The sequence below is a fragment of the Piliocolobus tephrosceles genome, chromosome 6 (assembly GCF_002776525.5).
Source record: "Piliocolobus tephrosceles isolate RC106 chromosome 6, ASM277652v3, whole genome shotgun sequence".
In the NCBI taxonomy this organism is placed as follows: Eukaryota; Metazoa; Chordata; class Mammalia; order Primates; family Cercopithecidae; genus Piliocolobus; species Piliocolobus tephrosceles.
Window position 1 is genome coordinate 34,053,756 of NC_045439.1, and position 27,186 is coordinate 34,080,941.

At 43.6% G+C, this 27,186-nt stretch overlaps 1 protein-coding gene across 1 annotated transcript in view; it reads right to left on the reverse strand.

Moving 5' to 3' along the window:
* Positions 1-27,186, reverse strand: part of RGS6 (regulator of G protein signaling 6) — a 623,561-nt gene that overhangs the window by 79,536 nt on the left and 516,839 nt on the right. The window contains 6 exon segments of the mRNA XM_031935755.1: positions 11,750-11,811; positions 13,214-13,312; positions 15,348-15,422; positions 16,817-16,898; positions 19,685-19,761; positions 23,923-23,987. Of these exon segments, the coding sequence (XP_031791615.1) occupies positions 11,750-11,811; positions 13,214-13,312; positions 15,348-15,422; positions 16,817-16,898; positions 19,685-19,761; positions 23,923-23,987 (460 nt within the window).

Sequence of the window (27,186 nt, forward strand, 5' to 3'; positions counted from 1 at the left end):
AAAAGTTGGCATATAAATTACTTCAGGAGTCAGCAAACGGTACATGGGCCAAATCTTCCCACTTTCTGTTTCTGTATGGCTCATGAGCTGAAAATGGATCTTGAATTTTTAAATGGTTGGGGCAAAAATCAAAAGAATAATATTTTGTGACATGTGGAAATTATATAAAATTCAAGATTCAGTGTTCAAAAATAAAGTCTTATTGAAACACACAAAAAAATTAAATAAATAAAAGTAATGACATTGCATGTCAAGGAAGATGTTAGTTTTCTAGGGCTGCTATAACAAATGACCACAAATGGTTAAAACAACAGAAGTTTATACTCAGTTTTGGAGGCCAGAAGTCTAAAATCAAGGTGTTGGCAGGGCCGTGCTCCCTCCGAAGGCTCTAAGGGAGAATCTCACCTTGCCCTGCCTCGCCTCTCCTTTCTTTTCCTTTGTTTCTGGTGGCTCCAGGCACACCTTGGCTTGTGGCTGCATCACTTTCATCTCTGTCTTTGTCTTCACATGGCCTTCTTCTGTGCCTGTGTCATCTGCTCTCTTTTTTATCATATAAGGGCACTTGTCATTGGATTTGGAGTCTTTCTGGATAATCCATGATGATTTATCTAGATATCCTTAACTGAATTACATCTGCAAAGACTCTTTTCCCAAAGGAGGTCACATTCACAGGTTTCATGGGTAAGGCCTAGGACCTATCTTTTGGGGCTCCACTATTCAACCCACTACAGGATTGTGAGACAGCAAGCTGGATGTGGGGATATAGAGAGGACACTGGGCCACCTGTCTCCTTTGCTCAGATCAGCACAAAGACAAGCCAGCAGCAGGAAACTGAAATCCTGTTCAGGGGGTGATGAGTTGTGCTGAGGTTCCCCAGAGGATGAGTCATGATGACATATTGGGGGGTTCTCCCGATTATGAGGCATTTGAGCATCCATGGCATTCTCAAAATCTGAGATGAGCATACAGCCCGGGGGCCCCCTTTGTCCTCTCAGGACATCTACCCTGGCCATTCCAATAATCTCCACCTTAGTTACCTTTGAATCTCAAATAAAAGACATCCACTTGGCAGCCCAAGGCAAAAGGTAGGGCCTCTTTTAATTAGTTAATTATGTTATTGGGGAATTTTTTAAAGAATGGAAATAGATTTCCCTGAAGTAGAACATAGGGATTGAAAAATGAAATTTCCTCCCTTCCTCCCTCTCACTTCCTTAGATTTCAATGAGACAGGCTGGGGTTTTTATCAGACCCCTCCCGAATGCATTCTAGTAGATCCTCTATGTGGTCACATCTCCAATCTGGGAAGGAGGGGTCCAACCAGCCAGGTCAGGTCCTGTGGACAAGTCCTCATATGGAGCCCTGAGTGAGTGCTGGAGTGAGGGGACAACAAGGAAGGCTCAGGAGGGGCCGCGGTGAGAATTCAGCCAGCAACTGGTCCCTAGAGGAGCCTGCAGCCTCCGGCTGCCTATTACTGTATGCATCGCAATGAAGGCAGCTGTCCGCTGACCAGCCTAAGGCAATAGAATCTTAAAAGTCCAGAGAGCAACTAAGGAAATGGGAAATAATATGATTATTTAAGCTGTAATAAAATACAAGCTCATAGCTAGATCTCTTTGAGAAAAATCCTGGAATATCATTAGAGAAGTGGGTGGAGGAGAGGTGGTGAGAGCTAATGGTGATGTTGGTTTAGGAGAATGTGGTTGAGAGTCCAGGGTGAAATTTTTGTGACCACCCAACATAAGAGCACAAGATATGACTTTGTAACAGGCATTAAGCAAGAACGAAATTGTTCCTGTGAGCTTGTGCCATGTCGCGCCTTCTCCAAAAACGGTCTAGGCAAGCGGCATCAGGACATGCTGTAGCGGAACACGTGGAGAAGGAATACAAGAAGTCCTGACGATCTGAGCCAGGCAACAAAGCCAAAGTCATTATGAGCAACTCATCTGTTGGCCAGTGTCAGTGATGAGTGGTATTGGTCGGAAGGGAAATGTATTAGAAGAGGGAAATCTAGGCCGGGCGGGGTGGCTCATGCCTGTAATCCCAGCACTTTGGGAGGCGGAGGTGGGTGGATCACGAGGTCAGGAGATCGAGACCATTCTAGCTAACACGGTGAAAGCCTGTCTCTAATGAAAATATAAAAAATTAGTCAGGCATGGTGGTGGGTGTCTGTAGTCCCAAATGCTCGGGAGGCTGAGGCAGGAGAATGGCTGAACCCAGGAGGCGGAGCTTGCAGTGAGCCGAGATAGCGCTACTGCACTCCAGCCTGGGCGACAGAGCGAGACTTCGTCTCAAAAAAAAAAAAAAAAAAAAAAAGAAGAGGGAAATCTAGTTTGTTAAGTTACATAAATAAAGTCAGAGGCTTTGTAAAGGAAACAGTAAAATTATATGGGCATATGTATTCTGAATGTTGTATTTTATTGATAGAAAAAGGAAGTATTGAATAATCAGAATTAGATATACACGTACTGGGGCTATAAGAGGACCCTAGTTAGCAGGGTGCTTGGAGATGCTGGTATATTAAAGACAAAGAGGATGAACAATTTGGTCTTCAGATTCTAAGAGAAGGGGAGAGACTGGGGTTTTATATTTGTTTCTAAGGGCTGCTGGAACAGATCATCTCATATTTAGTAGCTGAAAACAATAGAAATGTATTGTCTTATAATTCTAAGAGTCAGAAATCTGCAATGGGTCTCACTGAGCTAAAATCAAGGTGTCAGCAGGGTGATGTTCTTTCTGGAGGCTCTAGGGAAGAATTCATTTGCTTGCCTTTTTCCAGCTTCTAGAGGCTCTCCGCATTCCTTGGCTCATGGCCCCCTCTTCCATCTGCAAAGCCAGCTATGGTTTTCTCATGCTGCATCACTCTGACACCGACTCTTCTGCCTCTCTCTGACACATTTCAGGGCACCTGTGATTATGCTGGGCCCATCTGGGCAATCCAGGATACTCTCGGTATTTTAAGGTCAACTGATTAGCAACCTTAAGTCCACCTGCAACCTGAATTCTCCTTGTCATGTAACATAACCTATACACAGGTTCTGGGGATTAGAACACGGACATCTTTGGGAGATCATTATTCTGCCTACCATAGTTGTAGTTTGAGAGCAATTTATGTGAAAAAAAATAAATGTATTATTTCTTTCTACATTTACTTATATAGAAAATAAAGTCACCTGGAGGAGAGTGTGGCAGTAGATAAAAGGTGCATAATGGCACTACCATGTTTTATTTTACTGCCACTATCACAATCCTTGCAAATAAACCCAGTACTCATGAATCTATGCGCCCTCATTTGTCCTATTTGCCATCATCATTGCATGGAAAAGACAGGAGACAGCAAAATGCATCTTGGAGGTTCCCACGGTTGACTTGGACATTTAGCAGTCTGCTGCCTCAACTGCTCTCCCAGCTTCTTGTGGGCAGGGGAGGGTGATCCTTCCCAGAGAGAGTTGCAGAGAGGGTTAACTTCACAGCTCGGGTAGCCAAAGACTGGGAGGAGGTGAAAGAACACCCCAAGCTGGGCACAGAGGGAAGGTGGTCTCCTCTTCCCTTATGTTTCTCAACATCATCGGACTGTGCAGAAACAGCACAAGAAATGAAAGCAAGGACTCTTTGCCTTTTCCTTGCTCTCCTGTCTCTTTAATCTAGGCTGGAGATGCCTTATGTCTGGTAGCTAGAGCTTCTAAGGTGGGACACAGGAAAGAAATGAAGGTTGGCCACATAGGATAACATCTAAGCTTAATGCAGAGAGTTAAAAGGCTTTTGGGTTTGTGCCTAGGCTGTCCAGTGCCATTTCTTAGGCATGAAAGCAGATCCAAATAGAGAGAGAAGTGCTGCCTAGGAATACAGTGAATGTACTTGGCTGTGTTAACCCTTATGCTGGGTGTCTTGGGATCTGAGTGAAGCAGATAGGGATTCTGCATGGTGAGTCCTCCAAAATGGGTGAGCAGGCATAGAGGGCCTCTCTGGGTTTCTGCTCAGTTCTGCTTGTCTCCTGAGAATTGTACTCTGACATGTACACAAAGCTACTTCAGGAGCTGCCATGTATTTATTTATAAGCCCTGCTCCTGGCTATGGCTGATTTGTCCAGGAACAGATACCTGATGCAAGTGAGGTTCATATCTTCTTTCCCCAGCTTCAGGAGTAGAAGCTTGTATTAGTTCGTTCTCCCGCTGCTGTGAAGAAATACCCAAGACTGGGTAATTTATAAAGGAAAGAGGTTTAATTGACTCACGGTTCAGCATGGCTGGGGAGGCCTAGGAAACTTACAATCATGGGGGAAGGGGAAGCAAACATGTCCTTCTTCATATGGTGACAGGAAGGAGAATGAGAACTGAATGAAGGGGGAAACCCCTTATAAAGCCATCAGGTCTCATGAGTACTATAACGAGCATAGCATGGGCGAAAACACCCCCATGATTCAATTACCTCCCACTGGGTCCCTCCTACCACACGTGGGGACTATGGGAACTATAATTCAAGATGAGATCTGAGTGGGGACACAGCCAAACCATATCAAAGTTGTATAGTCACAAAGTTCAAGGGCTGGTAGTGTCATGTTTCCTAACACATGTCTGTCATGAAAGAGAATAAGGCCAGTGTGGAAATGGGCAGGACCAGAGAGGAAAAACGGGTCTTAGAGGCACTGAAGGCCCTGGCTCCAGCTCTTCCTGAGCTCAGTGGCATTGCTGCCCTTTCCCAGGGTTCAATTCCACAGCCCCTCCTTATATTCTGGGAGCCAACGTATTTTGCAGAACCAGGTTCAAGCTGGGGTTTTATTGCTTGGAATCAAACCAATACAGTTGAAAAGGGAATGAAGGTGATGGGAGTGTGAAGGCAAGTTCATGAAGGCAGCCCTTTGTAGAATGAGCCACAGAGGTTGTCTCTTTCAGAATGTATGCTTCCTGGGAGTGGACAGATGACAAGATGAACAGAGTCTGCTTGGGACACACAAGACAACGAGAAAGCCAGGCAAGCAATGAAGGAGGCAGCAATGGCCAACACACAGTACCATTTCAGTCCAAAGTCAATACCAGTGTCCACAGAAAGACTAGAGGGAGGACAGGAAAAGCAAAAAGAGAGAAGAAAATAGAGGTATGTAAAGAGCTTTGTAGCATGTCCAGCATATAACCGTACACAGCAGCAGTGGTCCTCCAACTGCTGGGTGTGAGTGGCAGAAAAGCAGAATTGGGATGAGATGGAAGAAAGAAAATAAATATAGGAAATTCAGAAGTCCATTAGGAATAATATGTCTCATTGAGCAATTTTAGCCTTCTTGTCCCTTTATCGCTGACTCCTGATTGGTATATGCTTTTGTTATTTTCAAATGACAAATTCTCACATCACTAGAAGATGCTGATCTGTGAACCTTTAGCAAATGTGCTACCCACCATCGTCATGGGCTTTGAACTGGGTCTTGGGTGGAAATGTGGAACTGGCTGATTTGTTCACATACTCCTGCCCCATGACCCTTTAGTAAGTGGCAAAAATCTACCAGATGGCTATCAGGGGTACACTCTGTAGTCAGTCATTTAGTAGACATTATTCAGTGCCTACTATGCCATTAAATAGCAAACAGCTCTCTGGATCTCAGAGAGCTGTTAGAGCTGAGCTAACAGCAGAGTTACAGCTTCTAATAACAGTAACCAATCCTGGTAGGAGGACAGTTATTAATGCAGAACCTTCCCAATTTAGATTGGTAATTAGGGTCTACCTTTGATAAACTTGGAGGGGAAGGAAACAATGAAAGAGAATTTAGTAAGCATACAGTCGAACCACTTGAGAAAGTATGAAAAAAATAAAAGTTTTAGATTTTATCCTTTCTCTCTTAACAAAAAAAGACTTACAATTTTGCTACAAACTGTATAGATGTGACCAAAAAAAAAAAAAAAAACCAAACCACAAAACTATGACGAGTTGGAGGAAGAAGAAATGCTGTCCATCCTGAGTTAAGCGATGCCTAGGAGGAATCCCTAGAGCTAAGGACACGTATATGGAGCAGGTGGGGAGAAGATGAAGAGATATTGAAATGGCTAGGCTCCAGGAAAAAGGGACAGTGAAGTATGGCCTGCAGCTATGGGAAACTATTATTTAGGAAAACAAACAAACAAACAAAAAACAACAAAAACGAGGTCTGGAATCTAAAGCATTATGGGATATGACCATTAGTCCTACTTTAGAAATATAATACAAATGTACTAAAGCATTCATTATGAAATCAGAGCCTCCACATGAGAAGACCTGAAAACGGAATGTGAAAGGGGGTGAAGAGGAGTGCATGCTGGCATGCCTCGCTCTGCTACATGCAGTTTCTGAACTGTGATGTACAACAGGGAACCAGGACAGGAAGGATCTGATTAGAAAGGAAAATGAGAAGAAGAGCAGCACTGTGGAGAGGAAAGAAGTAAGTTGATTCCTAGCAATTAATTAATTAATCTAGCTTTTTTTTTCACTTGGAGAAGGTGGGAAGTAGAGAGAATATTAAAAAAGAAATCCTTAATTGCAGGTGACCCAGAGAAAACACATTCAATAGAGAAACCTGGGATGAGTGAAGGAGCAGGAAGGTGATTTGGCTCTGCAGCAAGAAGAGCTTACACCAGGCCAAGTATGGAGGCCCCTTCTTTCCTACATGCTACAGATTCCAGATCTTGGTCTGGATATGGTCACCCTGGCTGTAATGATACCTCTGGTCTTTTTTTCCTGTCACCTAGAACAGGCTAGGAGAGAGGAGGAGCAAAGACCCCATGGTTTCTGGAATCCCATAAAAGCAAAGTTGTAATGACTTCTGTGACCCTCATTTTTCCTCCCCTGAAACTATCATTAGACATTAAGTTCACAAACCTCTATCACCCTAGCAGGTTTTTAATAGACCCTTATGGTATCCAGTCCCTTGCTGTCTTATCTCATTTCATTAATTACATTTCATGATCACTGAGGGTCAGGAGGTGGAGGAAGAACCAGCATCCAATTTCAGGGAGCAGCAGCAATCTCAGACACGGGCAAGCAAGATGATGCTAAAAAAAAAATCAATTCAGCAGTCAGCTGTGACACACAAATGGCTCCCAGTAATAGGGTGAGGATGAGCCAAATACAGATGCAGGTACAGAATGAAACATTTTGATCCCTCCATGTGCAGCAGTGCATTGGGATAGCTGCAGTGATTGTGGTGTAGCTTGCTATGGGTGGGGAGAGGTCTCTGGGGAATCGCAGCCAAACATGGAGACTCTAGATAGTTTGGGACTAAAACGCATGGACTGTTGCTTCTCAAAGTTGGTTTGTCAAGTGCTATAAGGCTTAGGTGAATTTTAAAAAGGGACTCCCTTGGGGATGCTTGCAAAGAAGAGTAAGACCTCATTTATCTGGCAGCTTCAATTGTCCAGAGAACACAAATGAGATAACTGAGCATAAGGGCCTCTGAACATGATGAAATAAACACCATGCCTCAAGGTTCATTGTTATTGGGAACAACATACCTCACAAAAAAGACTTTTCACACTTGCTTTAGGATCAAAGCTAATCAATTTGGTTATTTGATTTCCTGGTGTGGTAGTTCAGTTTCAAAAAAGGAGTCTATTTCTTCAACCGTTGAATCTAGTCCAGCTTAGTGACTTGTTTTAGCCAATAAAGGCAACAGAAGTGACAGAATGCCAGTTCTAATCTGCAAGAGTTTTGCATGCTTCTGTTCTCCCTCTTGGAATCCCACTATCCCCATGTGGAAAAGGTCAAACTAGCCTGCTGGAGGGTGAGAGACCATGTTAAGGAGCGCTCAACTGTCCCAGCTGAGGCCATCCTAAACCAGCAGAAGCCAAACATGTGAGAGAGCCCAGCCAAGAGCAGCAGAGCTGCCTAGCCAACCCATAGCCACATAGAGAAACATGGCTGAGATCAGTGGAACCAGGTGGCACATAGACATGTGAGCAATAGTGAAAGCCTATTTTTTAAGCCACTGAGTTTTGGGGTGTTTTGTTACTCAGCAACAGCTAACTGATACACATGGTCTGCTACAGATTGGAAAGCAGGGGTTGGGTAGCGAGGGGGAAGGGCCAGTAGAGACAAGCAGACAAACAGAAAACTAAAAGGCAGAAACAGGAATTCAAAGAATATTATCATCTGGGGCCATTTAGGGACAGAGAAGCAGTTTGTGGCATCTTATAAGATCCTGACCACTGACAGTTTTAAAGCATAATAGAAGACTACTGACTCTGAGTCATCTAGAAAAATTAACTGAAATGTAGTGTCCTTTTGTTAGGAAGGCAAGTGGATGAACCATATTTAAGAAAGACTGCCATTAAAAATAGTTAAAATAAAAAGTTTAGGGTGTTAAGTGTCGTTTATCTGAGACACTCATGTGTGTGTGCAAGGACAATACATTCTTCAACAAAAATTGGGTAACAGCTCAGAAAGCCTTTGTGTTGCTTCCAGGTGCAAAAGGCAGCCTAGGAAATGTAGTTTGGTTGCCATGATGCTGGCATTTTGGGGACACTTAAGCACTCGGGAAGATAATGGACAGAATATTTGGAATTGGGATGATCTGAGAAATTCTGTGCAGAAAAGCAAGTCTTTTCTCCCCCAAAGCCCCAGATTAGTGATGGCACGTGAGGCAGTGGAAGGAGACATGCAATGTAAGGTCAGTCTTAGGCAGACTGCAGAGATCTCTGTGTGGGAGACTGAGGGGAGACAGAGGGTGCAGAAAAAACCTGCATTAGCAGCCTCCCTCCTTGGCCTGCCCTTTGTTTGCTCCTTTAAGTACCATATATCCAGTTCATTCCGTCTCATGCACTTGAATTCTGCTCTCTTCCAAAGCACAGTTAAGTGTCACGCTGGAAAATAATAATTATTCACATTCCTAGTGTACAGACTGAGTCCCAAGGACTGGACCATGCTTTTGCCATGCATGAACTCATTAACCCTATAATTTAAATACCACTACTGTCTCCCCTCTAAAGAGGTGAAAACAGGCACTGAGAGAAGCAGCCACTGGTTTCATCAGTTAGAAAATAGGAAATGGCAGGGGCAGGATTCAAACCTCGATGGTGGGTTCCAGACCCATCCCCTAAACTGTCTGTTCTGCCCCTTTAGTTTGCAAAGTTCCCTTTTTCCCTCCCTGCTGGTCTGGATGCACCCTTTAGTCCAACCCTGACTGTAGACATCCCAGAGCCCAGACTCGCTGACCCCAACCCTCCTGCCTCTCCCCACTATTAGTTCTCACAGAACTGAGTGAAAAACAATGAAGTCCTTTCCTGGGGGATGTGGTTCTCATGAATTGCTACTTATCGCCTGGAGCAGGCCCAGGGAAGCCAGATCCGGATGGGGATGTATGTGTCCACCTAAGAGAGCTCAGCCTGATCTCTGGCAGCTTCTCACTAGCTGCCAGCACCTCCTCCCTGGCCCCATCCTCACAGAGCCACTGACAGGCCCGGCTCCCAGCTGCTTTATCTCCAGCTAACACACATCTCCTTTCCCTCCTCCTCCTTATCTGGGGGTTTCCTTGCGGCTCGAATGAAAAACCCTCGTGTCACATTGAAAAGTTGCCAGTTATTGCTGCTGGGAATAAAATCCAGCCTCTGCTGGGCAAAGACTCATGAAAGCTTCTAGCTGGGTACCGAGGAGTAGCCAGTTGGAATAATCCTTCAATATGAGCAGCGTCTCGAGCGTAATTAGGTGGTGCCAGGTGGGGCCCCTCCCTGACAGCAAGGAAACCAACAAACAATAGGATGGGCCAGGTTCCCTGCCGCCACCTTGGTTTCCTCCATTCCTTGGCCTCTCGGCACACCTGGCCTGGAGTCTGCCTACCTCATGCTGATGGGTTCAGGCTCTTTCTCTGCATCCCAAAGATACAACAAACTGGATGTGAGCTCTCAGGTCAGCCTGGGTAGCAGGCAATGGCTTCACTAGATCCTGAAAGATCAGATCAGTCCACTTGATGATTATCCAAAATGTGGATTTCTTGGCTCTACCCTGGAACCACTGAATCTGAATCCCTAGGGCTGAGGCTTGAGAATTTCCATTTTTTAACCCCCTCCCTCACCTGGATTATGGTACTTAGAACCACTGGACCTGAGCAAATAGATCCAAGAAAGATGCTCCCATATATATGCTCTTCTAAATTGCAAACCCTAAAGAGCCCTTCCACCTTTCAAAGCCAGACATGAGCATTGCTAGCACACCAACCCTCAAAGTATACTAGGACAGCCATTTCTGTCCCTAGTTCACAGAGAAAGAAGCTCGTGGTTCCTCACAGGCCATGGATGATACCAAGAGAGTTGAGGCCATGCTGCTGTTTCACTCACAGCCACCTTTCTGGGGCAAAGGAACCACAGTGAGACCTAAAAAGCATTTTCCAAGCCTGGTACTCTGGCCAGAAGCCACACGTGATGAGAGAGGAGGTATGAGGTGACCCTGCAGTGTACATAGCTAGCTGAAGCGGCGACTCCAGAGTGATCACTACCTGAGTGTAAGCTGAGCTCCAGCCACGGCAACTTTCCAGAACATTTGCATAGAAAAAGCAGGAATATCAGTGATTCTCAATGGGAGTGACTTTCACCCCACCTGGGGGACATTTGGCAATGTCTGGAGACATTTTTGATTCTCACAACTGTGGTGGTAGGGGGACTACTGGCCTCTAATGGGGAGAGGTCGGGAATGCTGCTAAATATCCTATAATTCATAGGACATTAAGAACACAACAAAGAATTATCTGGCTCAGAATGTCACTAGCACCATGATTGAGAAACCCTGGAATAAAGACGTGAGCCCAAGTCCAGGGATGTCCTTAGCCCCTGAAGGTAGGGTGTTCAATCAGACTCTTTGTTTGGGGTTGGAGTTTTTATACTTTCCATTTGTTGTAATTTATCTAGAAAAAAGATGTGAATCAACCCAGGGGCCAGCAGAGAAAGGCTTACAGGCTTACAGGGAGCTCACACAGCCAGCCCCCTGTAGGAGCTGGGCTTAAAAGACTCAGTTTATCTGACATCCCATAAATACCAAGACCCAACTTAAGCTCTTGATTCCTTCAGCAATTGGTCATTGCTTTAACGGCAGCATATGGACGAATAAATGTTCACTACTGAGCTGCCTGGTTAGATTTATTCCATATAGATTCCCCATGTGGTCTCCTGTCTTCACGGAAGAGTTAAAAAAACAGATCATTTAGTTGATAAAATTGAGTCTATTGAGTCTCCCAGGAGTTAACGGAGTGGAACCAGCTACTGGTGCAGACTGAAGCACACACATCGCTGTGGAAGCCAGGCTGGAGGGGCCAAATATTTTCTTTACAGTTGATTTGATGCAGTTCAGTGGTTGATGGTGTGTGGAGGCGGAACTCTTCCCGATGATCCAGTCCCCTCCTGTCTATGCGGCCAGTGCCTCAAAGGACACACATAATTTCTTTTCCCCTATAAAGTGAATCTGGGCATTTTATAGCTGAAAAGGGAGCAATTTCCATTTGAATTAATCAAGAGGCTGAAGGCAAAGGTGCATTATGTAGCTTTAAAGGACACTCTTCCTTGATTGACAAGGTCCCGTGGCCACCCCCTGTAAAGCCTTAGCAATGGAACATTTCTTGACATCACTCAAGGGAGGTCTGTTATCTTAGTTATACTCACATGGAGCCTGTGGCTTTTTTTGCACCCCAGTCTAAGGAATAATTGCAGTCTCACTCTTGGCGTTGAACACATTTGTTAACCATAACCCTGTAACATTTCTTCCCTGTTAAATTAGAAGAAAGCAGTAATATTATTGAAGGAAAACATACCTTTCAGCCACTTTGGACATTTTCAAACAATGTCTGTCGATCTGTGTGTTCAAAAATGTTATCTGGGAAAACAGAGAACACAGACATTAAGACCAAACTACAATTATTTTTGCCCCTCGCTCCACAAACCCAAATCCTGCATTTCTACCAAGATCCAAATAGCTCCTCTGGCCAGACATCTCCAACTTCCTCAGCTCTGCCCTCCAGCTACCTACTTGTGCCTCTGGACAATCATACAAGATTCACATTCTACAATTTAGCCTGTGTCTCCCCTCCTCCTCTACTGTGGTGTGATTTAAGTCTTGCTTTCCAAAACTTAAAGGCAATATATATTCTACAAAACTTAGCAACGGCACAGACAGGTGAAATGTGCACCATAAATACCTGTTTTGAATAATCCCCAGTGACCCCTCCTCTGCCCACCTTTCACATGCATGTCACGCCCATGTCCTTGGCATGCTTGACTGGAATCATCAAAGAGCTTTTTTCTGTTTTTTTTTTTTTTTTTGAGATAGTCTCAATCTGTTGCCCAGGCTGGAGTGCAGTGGCATGATCTCGGCTCACTGCAACCTCTGCCTCCCAGGCTCAAGCGATTCTCCTGTCTTGGCCTCCTGAGTAGCTGGGACTACAGTCACATGCCACCACGCCCGGCTAACTTTTTTGTATTTTTAGCAGAGATGGGGGTTTCATCATATTGGTCAGCCTGGTCTCGAACTCCTTACCTCAGATGATCCACCTGCCTCAGCCTCACAAAGTGTTGGGATTACAGGCATGAGCCACTGAGCCTGGCCAAATAGCTTATTTTCATAAATCCATTACCTCTTACCCATCAGAAAATAAATTTGTCATGGGCAAGCACCTAAAAGTTTACTCCTTTGGGTTTTGTCCTCTAGAAACCAGCAAGACATAATATAAACAGTAGGTTGCTTTGTTACCAGTAAATATCAGAAGGAAGTAATATAATTAGCCATTGTCTGTTGACCTGGGCTCCTCAACATGAAAGAAAATAACATTCAACCAAGTAATGCTGAAAAAGGCATTGGGAGTAGAGCTTTATTTATTCTTAAGCTTTCCTTTCAAATCACAGCAATAAAGTACACCATCCTGAGCTGGTTTAGTCTGGAAGTGCATTCCCATTATAAGGACTATGTGACATGAGCCCCCTCCTTCCTCCAGCTCCCACAGCGGACTGTGGGAAACCCCACTACAGCAGTTACCCCAAGGCCCGGGATGACTCATTTACACACTTTTCTAATAACTGCTGGAGGAACTGGGTAGAGAATTCTCTCTCAAGCTTCCGTGGCTCGTTCACACACAGCACTTAAAGGTTCAATCACCCACAGCTGGGTTCCACTGTGGTTTCCAGGAACTCAAAGCTTGCTCAATCTTCAGAGGTGAACATTTGAAAGGGTTTTTAAACTGGCCCCATCTCCTCCTGGGAATGCGAGCCGTCAATTCATTCACCTGTTTCCGGATGTCCTCTTTTGTTGTTTTCCTGATTGGTTGGCTGAGTACATGCACTGGGCTCTGTGCCTGGGACTCTTCAGTCACGCCATACACGGACTAGGAGAAGAAGCAAGCACAGAGTGTCATCCACCTGCAGAGTCGGAGGGTGGCTTAGGGGTCAGCTAGTTCAATGACTCATCCAATTTCCTGAATCCCCTCATGACAATACGAGATTGGTCTCTGCTTTTATTTCTTCAATGATGAGAATATTGCCTCTTAAGGCATGTCATCTCATCTTTGGGGTACGACTATAACCCACATCCTGCCTTTTACTGGGCTGAAAATAGCCTCCTTGTATCTCAGTGTTTCTCCAGATATGGTCCATAGACCATCTACAAAGAATCACCTGGGTGTGCTTGGAAAAGACATGTTGCTGAGTATCCCCTCACCCCCTGGACTTATGGCATCAGAATCTTTGTGGGTGGGTTTGGAAATGTGCATTTTTATCAAATGCCCCAAAAGATTCTGAATAAAGAAAGTTCAAGAACCACTGCCGAAGAGTATGCACAAAAGATCCCCTCTACATTTCTGTTGGTCAGCAGATGCCCATCTGGTACAAAACTGGGATGGCAGCCTTTCAGGGTTTCCCTTTCAAGTTAAACAGTTTTCTGGCCTCAGTTTCTCCACATGTCTGTAGCTATAGCTACGTTTAAAGCTGTTCCTGGTATTATGGACAGACTAAACACAATCTTCGCAATGGGAAAGAAATGAAACCCTGAGGGTAAGCAATGTGTAGTCAAAATCATCAAAATGAAAAAGGGCTCAGATAAGGTGGATGAGACTCCATGAAATTCTGTAATGTTAGAATTATGGGGCTCTTGAAGATGAAATGAGGACATTTTAGGAATAACATTTTAAAATATAATACAGTGGGTATTATTATCGCAGTGAAGAACAAAATATGTAAGTAGATTAAAGAAGTTTATATACATACGCCATGTCTAATGTGTATGTGTGTTTTTTTTAATACATACATGAAAGAGAGCTAATTGATCATCACAAGAAATATAAATGTTTGGGGACGCATATCCATTCTTTGGATTTTTTTTTTTTTTTTGAGATGGGGTCTCGCTCTTGTCACCCAGGCTGGAGTGCAATGGCACGACCTCGGCTCACTGTAACCTCTGCCTCCCGGGTTCAAGTGATTCTTCTGCCTCAGCCTCCCAAGAAGCTGGAATTACAGGTATGCACCACCGCGCCCAGCTAATGTTGTATTTTTAGTAGAGAGGGGGTTTCTCTAGGTTGGTCAAGCTGGTCTTGAACTCCCAACCTCAGGTGATCCACCCGCCTCAGCCTCCCAAAGTGTTGAGATTACAGGTGTGAGCCAACGCACCCGGCCCACTCTTTGGAAATTAATATTATGGAGTCTGGTCTTGCTCTCCTGCAATATTGTCCCTGGTGCTGTGGAGAGGGTGCGATGTACAAATCGTGGGGGAGTCTGAGCATGGTACCCTCAGATATGCTGTGGTCACTACTCCTTTCAGTAAAGTGAAACACAAGAGACCACTGGGTCATTCACAGTTGGGCAAGATGGTGATTTGAGTTTGGGTGATCCAGCTCTATCAAAAAATAAAATAAAATAAAATAAAACATAAAAGAGACTTTCATTTGCCTCTAAGTACAAAGCTTGCTTTCACCTGTGGGCTTTGCCACTTCTTGTTCCTTTTGTTTCCCGCCTTCCCTGCCACCTCCCCAGAGACAACTAGAACTTAACCCTTCAGAACACCTGACCCTCTTTCAGGATGTCCTTGGGAAGCCCCTTACCCCCGTCCCCTCCAGGTCTGGCTTAGCTGCCCCTCCTGGGCTCCTCAACTGTCTTGTACATCTCCTAACACAGCATTCATGGCCCTGTTGCCTGTTGGCTTGTTTTACTCCCTGCCATGCTTTGGGCTCCGTGAGGACCCGCCACTGTATCCTAGCACGAGCACAGCGCCAAGCATGCATCAGCTGCTCAATCAATATTTGTGAAATGGTTACGGTTTCAAAAGACAAAAGGTGGTAGAATTACAAGCAGCAAATTACTATTTGAATAGTACTAGAACTGGAAGGGCTATTCACATCAGGAATTTTTAACTCAGCTAAACTAGCGAACCTTTTTAACCTTTTGTGGATTCTTCAAACGTCGACATTTTCGGATGTCCATTTCTGTTGTGTTCACACAGCCTGGCTGAGAAAAAAAAAAACACATCATATAAATTACTACGTGAAAATTACACTTCCAATTTAGCCCATGTCACACCAACAGGATCAATCTTTATCTTTTTCCATTACAGACAATGCATGATTTTTTCCGTTTTGCCATAATATGTGTTCCTCTGTGGAGTTCTCATATGATCTAGAAAAGCTTACCTCATAATCTAAGGATGATATGTAGAGGGTATAGTGCACAGTTTTTAAGAGCAAATTAGCTATTCAAGTGGCAAGATTGCATCAGGTACAGCCCTTTAAAAAAATTTTTTTAAACATACTTAACCATTTGAAAAAGACTCCATGATATCAGGACGAGTAGCTATTTATTTATTTTTTGCTTTTAATTAAATTTTAAGAAGAACAATAGTTTATTCTTTTTAGTTCCATTTCCATAAGGAAAATGCAAGATTTGTTTTAATAACGTGAAATCAGAAATACAGTCAAACCTCATTATTTACACATTTTTACATTTGTGAATTTGCCTACTTCCTCAATTTCTTTTATAACCCCCTCATCAGTAGTTGCACCTTGAGTAGACTGATGTGTGTGTTTCCCACTGAAATTGAACAAGGTGATGTCCTGCCTTTTTGTTTCAGGCCCGTCTATTTAGGGCTAATTTAGTGGCAACTTTTACGCATTTTTGTGCTTTTTGTTGGTGATTTTGCTGTTTAAGATGGCCCCAAGGACAGTGCTGAATTGCTGTCCACCGTTCCCAAGCAAGAGTCTGATGTGCCTTAGGAGGAAATAAACGTGTTAGCGAAGCTTTGTGAAGGCATGAACAATAGTGCTGTTGGCCATGAGTTTAATGTTAATGCATCAATGATGTATATTGCGTAAGGTGTCTTTACACAGAAACACATTTAAAAGGTTATGTATCGATCAGCTGATAAAAATGTTGTGGCCACAGGCTCACAGGGACCTAGCTTGGTAGTTCCCATGGGAGTGATACTTCAATGTGCGCTAGTTCAGTGTTTGCAAAGACTTTATAGAACATAGCTGCCATGGATAACAAGAATTAACTGTATTCGACAGAGAATAGTTTAAGATTTAGAGTTGAATAGCAGTGGAAATGGAAATTGTTAATTTGGGGAATGTAAGCCTTTGGGACCCAAAGGTCTTTTGGTGGAATTCCCATAGCTTCTCTTTTTGCAATTCCATATTTTCATGAATGAATAATTTTTTAAAAGGTGGAACTTACATATATTCCAGGAAATTTACTGAGATTATACAAATGAATGGCAAAACCAGTTCCACAAAGCTCAGCGGTTTTAAGAATGAGACACCTGGTGGCTAAAGACGGTCTTTTCCCTATAGAGATAAAAATGAAAAATTAAGAAAAAAAATCTAGAGAACTGAGTAGAGCTTTCTCACCACAGGCCTGTGGACATCCCAAAAGGCTCGTTCTTGACTATCCAAAATTTTCCTTTCTGTCTTGTCCTTTTTCCGGTCAATCCTGAAAGAGTAAAGAGAGAAAGGAAATAAGCGGCTCTGTATTCTGTTTTCCCTGTTGACACTTGCTGCAGCATTTGCTCCTGTTTCTAGGAGCTAAGTGAACACAAGACCATTGGTACCCACATGGTGCCTGCTCTCTGCAGAGCTGTGAAATAGGGGTGTATAATTCCCCTCCCTGAAAACCCCCAAAATTCCACACATGGTAAGAGAACTTGTTTTAGGCTAGATTACAGATTGCCATATATGTGTAATGAACATGGTGGCCTAAGGGAAGAATAAGAATGCAGCTGTTCATCTGAAGTACTAAGATTTGGATTATTAAAAACCGAATTATCCATTGATATGCCCCCTCATCAAAAAGGATACCGCATATACAAATTATAAGATGGAATATAACTACCGTCTTACCAGTGTTCCATGTTCAAATTTGAAAGTTTGCTTTAGATTTAGAATCAGTAGAAAGAAATGTCTTTAAAATGCTGCAATTATGTGTTTTATAAGTTGCTTACACCATCTGGCTTTCTAAAGGCAGAATAATGGCCCTCGCATGAGACAAGATCCAGGAGGCAAATATCCTTGCCTCAGCTGGGGGAGGCACAAATTGCAAAAGGGAAATTGCAGGTGACAAAGACTTACTGTTCTGATCTGTAGCACAGATAAAAGGTTTTTTCTTTTTCTTTCTTCTTCTTCTTTTTTTTTTTTTTTAAAAAGCATGTATTACTTCATTTTATTTCTTCAAGTAAAAAGCAACTCAGATTAATTGCCGTGTAACTCCTGGTTCTCGGCTCTCTTGGGAACCCTTTAGTTTACCGGACTGAAATAAACCCATAATCACCCTGTGATTTTTGTGATAATTACTGTGTACTTAGGTGGCCCACAATTATAATGTAATCACAGAGTTAATCAAAAAAGTTAATCGAGAAATACCATATATTTATGAAGTAACAATTTCCCCTCTGTTTATAACTTGTGATGCTGTTTGATTCTGGAAGAATTAGCATTCCTCTTTGCTTTCCAGTGGCTTCTGAGTACACAAGTGCAATTCTGCCTTAGTCCAGTTGAATCTCAGCCTCCATCTCACCTACTCTCCTACCTTCACCTCTTCGGGGGCACCCAATGCCTGGTACCCACCTACCCCAGGGGCTCCTGGGTGGTCAGGAGGTGGCTGGCATCATGGACAGAAGAAAGGCAGAGACTGTCGGGGGAGGGTCACAACAATGGCAGTGTACAGGCCACTAGACCAGATGGCCTCAGGTCACTTCCAACTGTGACGATAGCTGTGATGAGTCTACACCCACACAGCCTGAGCCCAGGCCATGGGCTGCAACATCACTCAGGAATGTGAGAGGGTTGCTCTGAAGACTCAGCAGCTGCTCACATGCAAGTGGTACCCAGAGGAAACATAGTCCTAGTCTCCCAGCTCAGCATCCCTTTCCTGTTCCTGTCCTACTTCTCCTGTTAACCATCCTGGCTAACCTAGACATCATCCCTGGGAAGGACAGGGGAGATCCAGATCCAATCATTCTGTTTCCCAGAATTAAATGGATCTGGTTGACAGCCATGTTTGTGGGGTAGGGAACGCAGAGTACCCATTCCTCATGTTTCCTTAGAGAGGAAGAAATGTCCACTATGTACCCAGGAGAAAAAATTCTGGGAAAAACCCTTCCAACTATTTTTTTCCTTTCATCTCTTGTCCTTTGGGGAGGAAAAATAACTAATTGGTAGACTTGAAGGAAGAAATTGAGAAAGTTCAGACTCTCCCTCTCTGGGCCCCCATCTAGGTCAGCCTGTGCTCAGGATAGCTGCTCTCTGCGTGCAGAAAACTTACAGGGGTCACCTCTGCCCTGGTGGGGTGGGGCGGAGACGCTGGGGAGAGGAGGCCTATAGATACACACCTTTGTCCAGGAAGGGCAGGTTTAATTTGCACCTGTGGCCACATATCCAATGTCTTGCCTTAAAATCTTGTTTTTTTGTTTTTGTTTTGTTTTGTTTTGAGATAGAGTTTTGCTTTTGTTGCCCAGACGGGAATGCAATGGCATAATCTCAGCTCACTGCAACCTCCACCTCCTGGGTTCAAGCAATTCTCCTGTCTCAGCCTCCTGAGTAGCTGGGATTACAGGGATGTACCACCATGCCTAGCTAATTTTGTATTTTTAGTAGAGACGGGGTTTCACCATGTTGGTCAGGCTGGTCTCCATCTCCCGACCTCAGGTGATCCACCTGCCTCAGCTTCCCAAAGTGCTGGGATTACAGGCATAAGCCACTGTGCCCAGCCTTACTCTTGTTTTTGAATTAATGTAATAATCTGATATTTTGGACTCCAACTGTCTGACTTCTGTGCCTTATTTTTCTATTGGTTCTAACTCCTCCACTGTCAGGGAGAAGAAGACAGAGGCTGCTTATTGTTCTTCCTGAAACTCCAACCTGTTTTCCTGTGAAGACAAAATCTTCAGTCCAACAGGTAAAACAGAGTTTCAGCCTTTGAGCACAGAAAATAACTGGAAATCTCTTGGGGAAATAGATACACCTTCTTATAACCAGAGTTCTACCTTTGGGAGGATCTCCCTTATCGGCGGAAACACACATTTCTGAAATTGTTTTACAGTAACGTCGGTTATGAAGGTGAAACTTATCCATCCTGACCTTAATTTCTACTCAGTTGCCCTCATGCCAGATTAGAAATACCAACGCCATCTGGAAACTTCACTTTGACAATCCCACCTTCACACCATTTCCAAATTCCAGAGTCTTTTCCTCTCTGAAATGGTCTCTATTAAGTTCACTTACTTTACTTGTGCTTCTGCTTGCATAAAGATGAATTCCCACTTCCTTGCAAAGGCCCTCTGGAGTCTTGCTAGGTTTTCCTAATGAGAAATGAAAATCAACAAGAAGGCATTAATCATCGTAAATTAGCACATCGACACCTATGCTTATGATAAGGCAGCCATCCATTCTGGTTACTTCCAACAGAACAGCAAGACCTGCTTTAAATCCCCTGGACATGTATCCAATTTGACTTTGCACCAGACCCTGATGTACAGAGCTGAACTATTAATATTCATTTACACACCCATTAAGTGTGAAGTCTCTGTGGTTCACCTGATTCCTCTCTTCTTATGTGTTTTACAGGAATGCAACTCACACAGCACTTGTTTCAAAGGTTGCTGAAAATAGGGAAAATTGTCTGTGGCTATTGGGGAATTAACGAGTCTTTGCCACCTGTTGGTATCTCAGGCACAAAACCAAGGCTGGATTTCTCAGGACTCATCTTCCAGTGGGCAGCTGGGAAGGTCACAGGAAAGGAGAACCAAGGGGACCTGACTTTCATGCTTTTTCTGATGTCAGGATTCAAAAGTGGCCGAGGCTGGGTGCAGTGGCTCACACCTGTAATCCCAGCACTTTGGAAGGCCGAAGCAGATGGATCACCTGAGGTCAGGAGTTCGAGACCAGTCTGGTCAACAGGGTGAAACCCCGTCTCTACTAAAATTACAAAAATTAGCTGGGCATAGTGGCAGGTGCCTGTAATCCCAGCTACTTGGGAGACTGAGAGAGGAGAATCGCTTGAACCTGGGAGGTGGGGAGGTTGCAGTGAGCCGAGATCCAGCCACTGTACTGCAGCCTGGGCAACAAGACTGAAACTCTGTCCCCCCCCCGCAAAAAAAATAAAAGGGCCCAAAGAGAGTGTCTACGTTTGTGATGTTCATGAAAGAAAAAGCCAAAAACAGAAAGAAAAGAAAAGTCATTGAGGGTTGGCATTAGAGAAAAACAAAAGTATTTTCTCTAAGTCTGTAGAGTTACCTAACGGAACAAGAGGATGGACGGTGAGGAGGGGAATTTGACAGGCACCCTAATGATCCTCCTAATTCTGATGAATGCAAGGCTGGAGCCCATATTATGCTATGTATTTTCATAGAGCTCATGCCAACACTAATTGATTACCCTCATTAATGGATTATTAATATAAAAGGAGCTTCAGTTGGAGAGTACCACACATGAGCTCACAGTTATTACCTAGGCTTGGTGCGCAAGTAGTTCTAAAAAACTGTCTTTTTGACTCTTCCACTGCTCACAGGAAGCAAAACTGGTAATGCCTCAATGTCAATCAACTGTGACACAGTCATAGTATAGAATTCTAGGCAGCCATTAAACACAGTAATGTAGATTATAGTTACTGACATGGTAAGGACCCCGAGATACCTACAGTATAATGACTGGGGAAAGAGAAGCAGCTGCCACAATAATGTTTATGGTATGATTCTAATAAAGTTTTGTAAAGAAAAAAATGTATGCAGAGAAAAAACTTAGGTGGGGGGAAGTCACGGGTTATATTCTCTCCTTTCTTTGCTGTTTGAATTTTTGTTTTTATAAAAAGAATATGTAATCAGAACATTTATAAAAAAATATTGCATTTTGGAAGCAAAATGTTTTGGTTTTGAATCATTTTTGTGCAGAACTTCAACCTGAGAGCACATCACAATGCCATATTCTTTTTTTTTTTTGAGATGGAGTCTTGCTCTGTTGCCCAGGCTGCAGTGCAGTGGCACGATCTTGGCTCACAACCTCCACCTCCCAGGTTCAAGGGATTCTCCTGCCTCAGCCTCCTGAGTAGCTGGGACTACAGGTGTGTGCCACCACGCCTGGCTAATTTTTTTGTATTTTTAGTAGAGACGGGTTTCAGCATGTTAGCCAGGATGCTCTCAATCTCCTGACCTCGTGATCTGCCCACCTTGGGGATTACAGGCATGAGCCACCACACCTGGCCTCAACGCCATATTCTTTACAAATACCACAGCAGAACATTAAGGGACAAGATCAGAGAAACTGAATCAAATACAGCAGGAGTTGATGCTGTCTGATTTCTGTATGGAACCTTTTTCTAAAACATTGAAAATATGGGGAAGAGACACACAGGAGGGAGGGGCCCCAGGCTTCTACAGTCTGGGCCTTTCCTCAAGGCTGTGTTAAGGAAGTAACGTCATCATGTCAAAGCTACTTGCACTGGGTGCACAAAGAGTACAACAGCAGTCTTTTGAAGGAGGGGTGATGTGACTGCTGGACATTGGGGCAGACAAGGGCACAACCAGGCTCCCAGCATGTCCAGAGCCGCAGAACAAACAGGCCAAAGTTTATCTGGGGAGATTATAATGTTCCAACATATGATCATCTGATAATGCAAACTCTATCCAGGTCCTGAGGCTCTGGACAAACTGCTGCACTGCTTCTTCCTCTTCTGTCCCCCTGCACCCTATTCACAGGTCCACAATGCCAGTGGGATCAACGAGGTGAAGGGCCATGTACAGGTCCTGCCCCCTAGTGGCATGCACATTCATACTTGGGCTGCAGAGAGGGGAGCGATGGTCCAGCTGGCTTGGTAGGCTTGGGAACATGAACCAAGGAGAGGTAAGGCCTGGCAGAGTGGGGCCTCACACTCGTTTTGAAAGACTGAGGCAGTAAAAGTAGGAGGGGTTTTGGAGGTGGGTGGGTCTGAAGATGCTGTTAATGCTGGACTATGCAGGGAAGGATTCTCTGCTGCCCTTAATGTTGCTCCTCCTCCCACAGCTGCTGGCCCTTCAGTCATTCACGGCTCAGCAGCACATTCTTCGGAAGACGTATAGGGAGAGGGAAGTGGAAGGTACAAGAAAGTTCAGGCAATTTCTCCCATTCTCTGTGACCCACATAAAGTTCAGTCTGGGGGGAAAATTTTGCAACCAAAAGTTGAAAAAAAAGGTAAATGATCTATGAGTTTTCAAGTGCTTTGGTTTCTGGGCTCTGTCAAATCAGAATGGACCCAAGTTTGATGGTGGGGCCTCTAGTTTTTGCAAGAAGTCCCATCTTATGAAGGACGATAGAGGGGGAAGGTAAGAAAGCTGGCAAGTAGATACCTCATGTGACATACATCTTGTCTTACTTTCTCAATTGAATTTTACCCTTAGATTCTGCCTCTGTTACTAAGCAGAGGAGAGTGGGTATAAAGATGCAATTTAAAATTTTGATTTAAAATATTACTATGTAGTAAATTTGACTTTTTTCCTTCTGTACAATTCTGTAAATTTTAACACATGTATAGATTCATACAACCACCACCACAATCAGGATACAGAACAGTTCTATCACCTTCCAAAAATCCCCTACCCCATCCATAACCCCTAGCAATCATTGATCTGCTTTTCATCATGATAGTTTTATCTTTTCAAGAATGTCCTATAAATGGAATGGCTGGCTTGAGATTGGTTTCTTTCACCCAACATAATGTCCTTGGTACTCATTCAAGTGGTTGTATGTATCAATAGTGCATTCTTTTTTACTGCAGAGTAGTATTCTATTGTATGGATGTACCACAGTTAGCTTAACCATTCAACTGTTAAAGTGCATTTGGGTTGTTTTCAGCTTTTGGTTATCACAGATTAAGCTTGTGTGAACATTAGTTTATAGGTGTTTGTGTGAACATGAGTTCTGATTTCTCTAGGGTATGTATACAGAAGTGGGATTACTTGGTTATATGGTAAGTGTTTGCTCAACTTTATAAGAAACTGCCAAACTATTTTCTAGAGTGGCTGTACCATTTTGCATCACCACTAGCAATGAAGGAGAGTTTCAGTTGTTCGACATCCTCACCATCACTTGGTATCATCAATATTTTTTATTTTGGCCATTCTAATAGTATGTAATGGTATCACACCATGGATTTAATCTGCATTTCCTAAATGGCTAATAATATTGAACATCTTTTCATGGGCTTATTTATCATCCTTGTGTCCTCTTTGGTAAAATATCTGTTAAGTCATTTGCCTATTTTTAAGTTGAGCTGCTTATTTTTTTATTGTTGAATTTTAAGAGTTATTTATGTAAAAATACAATCTTATTGTGATGGTCAGAGGAGGTGAGAACAAAGGAGGAGAAATAGATCCTTCCTTTCCACTGTCTGAAAGGGATGAAAGGGGGACAAAAGAAAAAAAATAAGCTTAGATGGAGCTACAGATAAGATTTTACTTTCTTCTCATATCCTGGAAAATAATCATACTTACTGCTTCATAATCTGCCAGTTCCAGCCTCGCTTTATTCTGCATTGTCCTCTTACAGAGATAGATGGCTGAGGGAAGAAAAGAAATGACAACATGTACAAAACCAGCAGCACAATGGAATTATAAGCCCATCCATCCATGTGTCCATTCATTCACCCATTTATCCATCCAGCCAGCCAGCCATCCCGCCCACCCACCCTTGCTGTGTGCCCAGCACTGTCCTGGGAAAAATATGTTTTCTAAGTGGACATCATGACCCCTGACCTCTAGAAATCTTTTTGTAGTCATGATCAGATGAGGACTCCTCCATATTCCAATCCTGACAACTCCTCTTCTTCCTCCTTACTCTGCTTCACCCTGAACATCCTTCACTTGGAGTGATATTTCACAAACATGACCACATTACTCCTGTGCCTAAAAGCACTGCCTTGAATCCTCAATGGCCTCAGAAATAAGGCTGGGTTCATTAGGGTGGCAAATACGGTTCTTTATGATCCGCTCACTGCTTATCTCATCAACTTCTTCTCCCTCATGCAGGCACTGTGAGGCCACCAAACTCTTTTAGATTCATTCCTTTGTATATGCGTCCTTTTTGTGGAAGGTCTTTCTCTCTTCTCTCTTTCCCTCTGTCTATCTGGCAACCTCCTACTAATCTTTGAAGACCCAGGTTGGTGTTTCGGATAGCATCTACACATCCTCGACCATGGAACTAAATTCCATTCACTGAAATCCTGTATTTACTAGACTGTCCCCCGCTCTAGGCTGAAGTCTCTTTAAGGGCAGAGGCTATGTCCTGCTCAGCTTTCATCCCTAGCACCAGAGCCTGTCTTGCCAGGTGCAGTAAAAAGGCTATGGAAAGGGAACACAATTTAGGTCTCTCAACCCAGGCTAAGGAAAGGTTCTTGGCCCGTGGTTTCCCTGTTTCTTCCTCAAACACGGCCTTCATCATCACTTCTCCCTACCTTTCCTTCTTCAATGTCTTCCTCCTTCTCCAGAGCCAAGTGGAACAATCCAGGGAAACCAGTAGATGAATGGCATAAATAAATGAACAACAGAATGATCAAGAGGGAGGGCCAGAGAGAACCTGTGATCATTTTGTTGTTGGACAACAAGATCTCTTTACTAAGAGATCTCTAGTCAACTCTGCTGGATCAACCTACTTCATTCATTTGTTCTGAAAAATTTACTGATACCTATGACATTTTGGAGCCTGGAAGCTAGCGGCCTACCCTCTGGCATGCCCACACTTCTGGCAAATTGTGTGCTCATAAGAGTCAGTTGTGGTTGTTCCCAAATGTGCTTATGTCAGGCACATCTGTTATTTTAATCACACAAGTTCACTAAATATTACATGTGTCAATGAAACTAATGTGCAAAGAGAAAGAGTGTTGCTTCTACGAAAACTCAGTTGAGTGATCTGGAACAATGTAATGAAGGAGAGTCAGCCAAGACAGTCGCTGGTGAATTTGATACAGGTGAGATAACTGGAAAAAGGAAGAAAAATAATAAAAATCTAGGAGGGGCCAATGTACAAAAGACTACAAAAATGTCTTTACCTTCTTGATGCACTTTAAAGACACCAAAACAGGGTAGTTTATTTTGAGTGTGGTTGATTTAAGAAACTAAAATCATTCAGCTCATAATCAAAGAGAACACTGTGGTCCTACCTCACATGGCTGTCAGATGAGTGTTCCTTTGTATATCTTACCTTTCCATGAGGTGCTTTAAGGTGTACATATGTCATTTTAAAAATGATTTTCTACTTACCAACTTTTCCAATGAACGAAGCAGCTATAGTGCTTCACTGGGTCTGATAAAGGGGTGTCTGATCTATCACACAGTACCTCCTTCAGTCTCTTGGAGTCCTGGCAGAATTAGGGACAACCTCAGGCAGGAAGCTTGACATGTCATCAGCCCCACTGGGCCAGGTCTTGATTACCTTTGAGCAGTGCAGGTCAGTGGAGGTGGCAGGTGCTTTGACAATGCTGCTCTGGACAGTATTTTGCATTTGCCAAATGTAAAATTCAGAAAAGGCTAACCTGGATTTGACTATGGGTTTTATGCAGGCAGAGTCATCCCAAGAAATGTCCAAAGGGGACAGCTGGGTCAAAATGGGGCAGGGAGGTTGTGAAGTGAGGTATTATACATGGAATGCAGAGCTGGGGTCACTCCTGATGGCCATGAGTCACAGGGTCACACGCTACTAGCTAATGTCCCTGTGCCTAAAGTCACACAAGAAATCTTTTCACCACAACAAGGAAGGTGGGATGTGGCTGTTCTTGGCATAGAACTTCCTGGGGCTTGTCTGCATCCCAGAGTGCCTTCACCAGCGCTTGCTCTAACTTCCAACCAACTCTAGTGACTACTGGTGACAACAGTCAGCCCTACAAGAGGGCATCTGGAGGAACTGTCTTAAGCTCAGATACTGGTTTCTCTTGGATATTTAATTTCTTACCAAAAAATTTATATTTCCTTGTCCTTACATCTGGCATTGCACCCTTACCTGTATCTCATATCTCACTTAGATAAATCCATCTCAAGTTCATCATGTGTCACCAAACAAAAGTGGAACATATTTAAAAATTGTATAAAGAGAACAGATTCATGTATTATATATGCTATTGAATTTCTTAAAAATAATTGAGCTTATCGAATTTCAATGTACTGAAGAAACTGACCCCTTTCTGTACTTTCTGGCTTTACTAGCAACATCATTATGTCCTCAATCTCCTAAACTAGGGAACCTATAACTCACTTATTTCTCTATTTTCTTCATACTCTCTGATGACTTTTTAGAATTACAGCATTTTAGCACTGGAGGTAACCTTGGCAACCATGAAGTACAGGCCCCTCATTCACAGATGGGGAAACTAGAGGCCCAGAGAAGTGAAGTGATGGACTCAAGGGCTAGTTAGTGATGGAGATGGAATTAGAATTGAGGCCCAGTGCAGTTTTCTCTATGATATTCACCGATCCGTTTACTCATTCAGTCACTCATTCAAAAATGTACTGAGTGTCTCCTATGGGCCAAGTACTGTTTTAGGTGCTGGAAAAATCACCATTGTAGCAGCTACTGCTTCCATTGAGCCCACTGAATATTGGGGACTATTTGACTAAGTCACAGCCCTTACTTAATCCTCCACAGTCCACTCGCTTGATCCCCCACAGTCCGCCCACTTGATCCCCCACAGTCCGCCCGCTTGATCCCCCACAGTCCGCCCGCTTGATCCCCCACAGTCCGCTCGCTTGATCCCCCACAGTCCGCTC